General features: G+C 36.3%; 1 protein-coding gene across 2 annotated transcripts in view; it reads left to right on the forward strand.

Annotated features, from left to right (window-relative positions):
- The window catches only part of ZEB1 (zinc finger E-box binding homeobox 1), a 126,963-nt gene extending 122,999 nt beyond the window's left edge, over positions 1–3,964 (forward strand). For both annotated transcript variants that reach the window (XM_069778067.1, XM_069778068.1), the window contains exon 9: positions 1,484–3,964. In XM_069778067.1, coding sequence (XP_069634168.1) covers positions 1,484–2,028 — 545 coding nt within the window. In that variant the 3' untranslated portion in view covers positions 2,029–3,964. The remainder of the gene's footprint in view (positions 1–1,483) is intronic.
- Positions 3,965–8,945: the final 4,981 nt, after the last annotated feature.

Below are 8,945 nucleotides of genomic sequence, written 5' to 3' on the forward strand. Positions count from 1 at the left end.
CATGGAGTCTAACCCCAAAAGAACACCCTTTTGGCTTTGATTTTTATTTTTAATTCCTCATAGTTATTCCTTTTGGCTCTAGTTCTTTAGTCTTTTTTTTAATAACTGTTGCTCTCTTATTTCTTCTGTGACATCTTAAAAAAAACTTTTTTTTTTTATTGGTTAGGTGCCTAAATTTATATTTCTGCATATTAATGTTCTAATTTCATCTCACATACAGAATTTAAAAGATTAAAAATTCCCTTTTGTCTTTACCACTTGATCAAGTTTCTCAAGTTGTATTCGTTAAGACTATTTTCATACCTTTACTGTCCTGAGACTGTTTTAACTCCTCCTTTTCATAACACAATTGTTCTTTCCATTCTACTTTTAAATTAAATGCAGTGTTCAAAATCATAGAATCATTTAAGACCCTTAAGATCATCAAGTCCAACTGTTAACCTAGCACTGCCAAGTCCACCACTAAACCATGTCCCAAAGCACCACGTCTACTCGTCTCTTAAATACCTCCAGGTATGGTCACACAGCCACTTCCCTGGGCAGCCTGTTCCAATGCTTGATAACCCTTTCGGTGAAAAAATTCTTCCTAATATCCAATCTAAACCTCCCGTGGTGCAACTTGAGGCCATTTCCTCTCATCCTATCGCTTGTTACTTGGGAAGAGAGACCAACACCCACCTCGCTGCTTGTTTGGCATAAGTTGACGTGGAAGTGTTGATGATCTGTATAGCGTGACCAAAAAAACTGCTGTGATATTATCTCTACCTTTTATGTCTGGGCTAAGACTGTTCAAAGTTGTTTTGCATAACAGCTTTGAGTGTTGCAATCAAAATAACATTACTAGGCTTCTACTATGTTTCTAAGAGAGTCTGAAAACAAGGCAACAAAGTAGAAAGCTGGAAAATAGAGCAGAAAGAGAACCAAGTGAAACAAAGCAGATTTTTCTTGTTAACGTATGTGTAGTCAGCAAGTTTTGTTCATAAGAGATTTACCTGTGCCAGAAGGTTCTAGATTTTAGAATGATTTTCCCTTTACCTATAACATGGAAGAAGGACTTGGTACACAAAAACCAACATCAAAGCTTAGTCAATTTAACATTTCCATAAATATAGAAAAGTTAAAATGGTTTTGAGTCGAAATAATGTTTACTGCAAGAAAAATGTCTCCTTTTCTAAATTACTTATATTCACACTTTTTTGTGCTAGAAATTACATCTGAGAATCTGATTGGCCTTCTGTGTTCAGTTTTCCTAAAAAAACTTACAAATTACCCTTGTAATTGTGACAATGTACCCTTGCACCCTCGTCCTTTGGGCTCGGGTGAGAAACTCAGGCTGATAACACGTGGAGTAGAACATCTTATTAAATAAAATTATTAACTGTTGATAATACATTCACCAGCAGCATTTTGTAATGAAAACAACAGTGCAAATTTTTAAAACTTAAGTTACAAGATGTCCAATTGTTTGTGCTTTATTTTGTAGGTAAAAGACCTCATGAGTGTGGAATCTGTAAAAAAGCATTTAAACACAAACACCATTTGATTGAACACATGCGACTGCATTCTGGGGAAAAACCCTACCAATGTGACAAATGTGGAAAGCGGTTTTCACACTCGGGGTCTTACTCTCAACACATGAATCATCGCTACTCCTATTGCAAAAGAGAGGCAGAAGAGCGTGACAGCACAGAACAGGAGGAGACAGGCCAGGAGGTCCTCAATAACGAGCATGCTGGTGCCAGGGCATCTCCATCGCAGATCGACTCAGATGAGAGAGAGAGTCTAACCAGGGAAGAAGAGGAAGAGAGTGAAAAAGAGGAAGAGGAGGAGGAAGAAAAAGAGGTAGAAGGACTTCAGGAAGAAAAAGAATGTAGGAAACTACAAGAAGTAGAGGATGAAGAAGAAGAAGAAGAAGAAGAAGGGAAAACTGAAGGTAACAAGAATGATGAAGCTGTAAATCAAGCAAGCAATGCAGAACCAGAAGTTATACAGAATAACGGGCAGGTGTCGGAAGAAAAAAACAAATAAAGCTTAAATGATAGTTTTTTCTATAAGGAAAAAAAAAATTGGTAATGAAGTTCGTTCTATATTATACATGCTTTTCATGGAAACGCAGTAGCCTGCATACTGTGATTTCTGTTCACTACTGTGTAAAAAAATATATATGTAAAAAAAAGAAAAAGAAAAAAAAAAAAGAAATCCAGGTGTGCCTGAACCTCAAACTTAGTAATTTTTCACACAGTTTTCAAAGTTAGGAACAAGTTTATAACATGAAGCAGATTAGAAAAATACAGTGACTCCGGAAGCAAAGATTTAACAGGTTGTAGGAAACCTGATTTATTAGACAAGCATCTGGCATTGTTTGTTTTATCAGTATTAATTTTCATTCTTAAGTTGATTAATTTTTAAGCTGTACAATTGGGAGAGATTTATATGAATTTTTTTTTTATGGTAAAACATTTCCTAAGTCCACTTCAGTATTTTCTTATGTTTTAAAATGTGAGAACTTCTGCACTACAAAATTCCCTTTTGCAGAAACCTGTAATGCAGTTGCAAACAGTGCTTGGCTACCTTTGTAAATTCAACCTGGAAGGTAGCAGTTTATGACATTAGATGTTGTAGTAGAGCATATTATCATTTAAAGTGTATTGTTAGCCTTAAGAAAGCAGATGATAGAAGAACTGAAGTTTCTTACTCATGTGATTAAAAATGTAGTTGAAAAGATTGTCGTTGAGTTCTGATTGCAGGGACTAACAGTGTTAATACTGGTAAGGACAGCAAAGTCGTCAAAATCAGTGTTTGTAATTGTGTTTTGAGTATGTAGTAACAATATGAAGGATATGATATGAAGCTTTGTATCTCCTTTGGCCTTATGCAAGACCTGTGTGCTGTAAGTGCCATTTATCAGTATTATAAAGGCTCTAAGCAGCCTTTATCCAACGGGTGGCCTACAATAACTAGCATTTGTTGATTTGTATCAAACTTCTAAACTAATCATGGGGAAAAAAACACTCAGCCATCAGAGAAGTAAGAACACTGGTATATTTCATTATTTAATTATTTGGTGGTATTTTGGGTTAATACCTGACTTGCAGAATTTCTCTACAATAATTACAAGGGAAATTTTCTAATCTGCTTTATTGCTTTATTGGTTTACTTTAATTTCAGACACATACATGACATGTTATCTGGCTCATAAGTATTTTCAAATGTTAGTTATTATGGACCCCATTTATTAACAATGTTAGCTGATTTTTACCTATCAGTATTATTTTATTTCTTTTAGTTTATAGATCTGTGCAACATTTTGTACTGTATGTCTTCAAACCTGGCAGTATTAATACCCTTCTTACTGACATATGTACCTTTTTAGTTTTAGAAAACTTTTATATTTATGTGTCTTATTTTTATATTTCTTTATTTATTACACAGTGTAGTGTATAATACTGTAGTTTGTATTAATACAATAATATATTTTAGTATGAAAATTTGGAAAGTTGATAAGATTTAAAGTAGAGATGCAATCGGTTCTCTTGCATTGAGATTTGATTTAACAGTGTTATGTTAACATTTATACTTGCCTTGGACTGTAGAACAGAAGAATTAAAATGGGAATGTATTAATTTTACAATTGCAATCAATTCATTTTACCTTTACCCAGTTTTTAATATAAAGCTCTTAAATTTTGAAATTCACTGTGTGACTAATAGCATGATGCTCTGCAGTTTTATTAAGAGATTAGTCTAACCATAAAACTCTCATTTCCTTAGTAAGCCAAATTAGAATAATCTTATAAACAGTGTTGGGAACAATGTTTAACATTTTTGTGCCAATTTGTTCCTGTATTCATGTATGTATGTTACAAAACTGAAACTTCATTTTTAAGTTCCTTGTTACATCATGGTCATTTTCTAGTTTTTTACCAGACTCCCCATCTCACAATAAAATGCGTCAACAAGTCTGACTTACTGTCATTATTCTGGTACTTTAGAAAATGGTTTTCAGTTATTTCTATGAGATGTTATTCGGACACAGTTCCTGCTTCAGTGTCAGTATTCAGTTTCTATTGTACATAAGGAGCACATAAGTGAAAAAGGTTTGACTGTGTGCAGACGAAGGGATTGCTACATTAGTTTATTGATTTACCAACGTTAGTAGAACAACTGAGTTTTCAAAATGAACCTTGTGGTTTTGTGAGTATTTTTTTTTTCTCTTTATCCACTATACAGTTTAGCACTCTGTTTCAATAAGACTGCTTTTAAAGGAATTAAGTCTATAACAGTTTTCTTGATTTAGCAATAAGCTAGTGAAAAGGTTGATGTATATATTGCTGTTGAACTTTCCAAAGATACAGCACCAACATTACAGATATATATAATTTCAGTAACGTAAGCATGAAGGCTTGAAAGTTGTATTACATATGCATGTTTACAATGTTTTGCAGTTTAAGCAAAGTTTAGAGGCTGTTCTTTAAGCAAAGTTCTGTTCTTTAACGACCTAAAAGGGGATTTCAGTTGTTAATTTGGGGGTTTTTACGTGAACATGATGTAAGTTATTTGATATTCATATATCTAAGTTTTGAATAGTTCTCCATCTTATTATCTCAACATTAATACATACAAAGGATTTATCCCATATATTGTTTTACTTTGTATTTTACTGTATAGTATACCAAATATTGCACTTTTAAGTGGAGTAAGCTCCTAACTCAGCAGTATTCTTGAGGTAAACATGAGAAAGCTGTTTTGAAGAAAATAACCATTTGTATTGCATCAATAATGTTGCCTTGGAATTATTATCATTACAGAATCGATCAAGTAGTTCAGGATTTCTCACAGGTAAAACTGGATATGCTCTGTTTAGGTAATGAAACACACCTTTTTGAAACTATTTTAAGATTTTTCACATTTTTCATATTCCAGGAACATCTTACTTGTCTATAGTAAATAAACCCAGTGAGACATTTGTTGAAATGGGAAGATTTTGCTGTCTTCAGTAGTAGAACAAAGAATTTTAATAAATCCAAGTTTACTCACATAAGTGACAGCTGCACGTGAAAGGCCAGTAACTTCGATTTCCAGAACCTTAAATGAAGCAAGAGAAAACTGTGCTTGGATAGAGAGCAAAGTCCAAGCAGTTTTGATTCAGGAAATGTCACTGGTTTGGGGGATAAAATTTATATTCATTACTTAGACTATGAAACCATTATTAACATTTTTATCTTCAAAACGGATTGGTGTATTGAATTTTGCATCTGTTAAGCTCAGAGATGTCTCTGATGTTTGTGACCTTATAACATCATGTATTATCCATTTGAAAAACACAAAAACTGTGATGCATCTTTGTTTAGCGGAGTAAACTCATCCATCAGTGAGATGCCTGCAGTGCAGATAGCTGTGCAGTGTAGAGAAGCCTAGGCAGCTGTGAAGGAGTCCATCCACCAAGGTACCAGAAGCAGTCCAGCTGCAGCCCTGCAGCCCTTCTTTCCAAGTTCATGGCAAAGCAGTGTCAAGGAGAGTAAGTTTCCCACGTGAAAAAAAGCGAAAGCAAAAGTGTAAAGCCTTTGCGTTCTGTCCTTTAAATAAAAGTTGTAAAAGAGCAGTAAAAATGGAATGTAGTTTTAATAAAACTTCACTGTCCTGTGACCTCTTCTTTGGTCAGAAGATGGAAAGTACATCAGTTGCCCTGTGTGCCCAGGCTGTTGTCTGTGCCTGCTTCTTTCTCATGCTCACCATGCGTGGCTCAGCTAAGCAACCAGAGGCCAGCCGCTGGTCCAGACTGACAAAAAGAAAAGGGTCCTTTGAAAGCAGCATGGGACAGAGCACTGACCTGAGCCTGATGTGCTCGTTTTGGTTCTGCTACTGACCCATTTTTTACTCCAGAATGTACTTGATTGCTATGTTTAAAATCCATTCCAGCTGCAAAATTGTGACAGTGGTATGTCCTCTTTTATCATGTAATTTGCAAATAGGAAAAATATTACAGAATAACTATAGGAAGAGTGTTACAGAAGAAGTAAATACTAAGTTTCATGCCCTGAGATGGGGAATACCCTTCTGAGATCCTGAGGAAACAGGAGCAAGAAAGAGGGACTTAAGGCTACAGAGAAAACTAGAAGATATGTTGAAGTAACTGCTTTCCCCTTTTTTAGTAGTAATCATGTGGCATCCCAGTGGTGATTCTGGTGGCATTCTCAAATTCTCCATAGTCACATTGCTGTCTACTTGCTGGTTTTCTGGAGCAGCCTATCCGTATGTGTAATTGGTAACATAGAAATGCAGTATGTATGAGCTTGAAAGTTTGGGGGTTTTTTTTCAATTGTATTGAATTACAAAAAAATCAGATAAATTAATGGATACTAAAAAAAGAAATCTGGAAGTTTTGTAGTTTGGCTAATCTGAGTGCCAGTGTGTTTCAACAGCTATCTTACATTTTAGTAGAAAAGAATGCACCAATCCAGAACGCAATGTAGTTACTCTAAAAGGTACTATTCTTCAGACAGACTGAGTAAAAATTGCTTAAACTGGCAACAAGTGTTGTTGTGTTTGCACTCTTAAGTAAAATTATTCTAATGCAATTATTGCCAGTAAACCCCCAGTCAGTGTCTGTACAAGCAGCACTTTATTGATGGTTGCGCGGCCAAGTGTGCCTGGGATAGCAACGTCCATGAGCCTGAGTGGCAATGTGAAAGCAAAGCCATTTACAAGCGAGAAAATACTACGCTACCAAAAGCAGAGTTTTTGCCACAGCAAAATGCTACACTGGGGCTTTATCATCGAAGTGATGAAAGATCAGGTGTAAACACTCCAAACCAACATAGAAGTCTGTAGCGGAGAAATGAAAATTCTTTCTAGTGTACAGAAGACCATTAGAGGTAAAGGTAATGATCAGAGGATGAGAAAAGTCCATTTTGCTCATGGAGGCTGTAGTGAAGATGGAGGATGGCTTTAGAGCAGAGTAGGAGGAGAGAGGAAAGAGCTTAGTATGTGCTGTCCTGCACACCTCTTGAAAGGGTGTTCTTTTTAATTTATTTACTACCAGTGTATAAGTCTGTGCACAATTCTTTGCTTGGATAGAGGTTTTGTTGTATATTTTGCAATTCACATTCTGGTACTTAAAAACTTTTTTTTTTCCTCTTTCCTTGACAGAATAGCTTGTTTAATTGTCACTAGAATAATCTCTAAATTTCATAATGGAAATTCAATATTAGAGTATCTTTCGAGTCTGTATTTTATCGTTTATTGTTTGTGTTTTTCTTGGGCAGTAGTTCTAATGATATTTGCACAGTCTGATTTTCACCAAAAAAAAAAAAAATGCAAAAGGGTTACGATGTTCAAATTAACTCCTAAAAGTGATCAAATATTTGCAACTTTTCTTTTATCCCTCTGCTCTTTCATGACCTCTGGTCACTAATCTGTCACACAGTCATCTTAATTGTGTGTATTATGCCTATCATACACATTGTATGTATGTTGTCTCTAGGGGAAACAATATGTTATGATATATTTCATTGCTTCACAAAAAAAAATCTGCCCTTCTTTTAAGGTGTAATTAGAAAATAAACTGATAGTTGGGATTAAACATGAAATGTGCTGATGTCAGGAGCACTGTCATGGCAAAGTTTGTCCTAGTAGCATGCCAAATGTGAGTGTCGTGTAGTATTAATCTACAACTAGGTAAAGTTCTCCAACGCTATACCTCTACACTAGCAGATCCCAAAAAAGATCTTTAAAAATTATGAGGACAATGGGAAGTAATCTTTAAAATAAATATATTGAGAATTATGTTTTGGTCTTTCCTTTGGTTTTCCGGTGAGTCTCAAGTTCTCTGATTCTGCTTTTAGGCTTTAAGGTTTCTGTATTGGGGACTGTCCTTGCGTTTTACTCATTTTTGTGTTGACTAGTGTTTGTGTAATAATCACGAGATTTGCACTGCGTGTTAATTCAGGAATAAAGGGGATAAATGAGTTAAACGCTAAAAAACCTGAAATACACTTACACTAACTTTGTATCATTCCTCATGAATTTCTGTTCCTCTTTTACCTGAAAAGTCTGCTTGCTTATAGCATGCCCTGGGCTGAAAGACAGACCACACTGGGTCCTGTTTCCATCCCTCACTGTTCAGGAGCTCTCTCTTTAGGCCAAGTCCTGCATGGCTGTTCATGAGTGTCACTGGAACCCTTGAATTCTGTGAAACTTTCTAAATTTTTAATGAGAGGTAAGCTATTGCAAAGGTATAGAGGGAGCATTTTGCTCTTTTCAGTGTGCAAGAATAAAATCTGTTGAACCAAGTTGTTCAAAGCTGAATTGTTAAGAAACAAGTTCATTGGCAAATCATGCAAAATTCTGAAAATAACAAGGGCTTCCAACAGGTTTGTAAGGTCATGACGCTATACACAAAAATGGTACTTAGAATTTTTCTCCCTCCCCCAATCAAATCAACCCAATAGTGGAAAAACACTTACATGGATGACAGTCCTCGATTTCTTTTGCTTAGGCTGAGCGTGTAATGCTGCCACTGGCCTCCTCCAAACCAGGAGCTGAAGAGTTGTCTCACTTGTACGTACTTCCAAGCCCTTGTGAGCAGTAAGTGTCGGAGCGAGGGGGAGGAAGGTTTAACCTTTGTGACGGTCGGAGCTGGTGGTGCTGCCAGCAGCACCTTTCCGCAAGCAGCTGCTGCTGCTGCTGCTACAGGCCAGGGAGTGTTTGAAGTGGTCATGGTTACAGCCTGGCCAGGTCAAAGGGTCTCAGCTGTGGTGGCAGAGATAACAGGGGCTTCAGTCAAGACAAGCTAAATCGGCTTTGAGTCAGCCTTCCTCCCCATTTAGACAGCTCCAGAGAATTCCACTGGCAGAGGCCAGCAAGTGTTCTTGGAGGAGATGCTAGCCTGCATCACCCGAGGTAGAAGAACAGCCACCCCTCGGTCTATAAATTGTAAATTCTTGC

Source organism: Haliaeetus albicilla, chromosome 2 (assembly GCF_947461875.1).
Source record: "Haliaeetus albicilla chromosome 2, bHalAlb1.1, whole genome shotgun sequence".
Lineage (NCBI taxonomy): Eukaryota > Metazoa > Chordata > Aves > Accipitriformes > Accipitridae > Haliaeetus > Haliaeetus albicilla.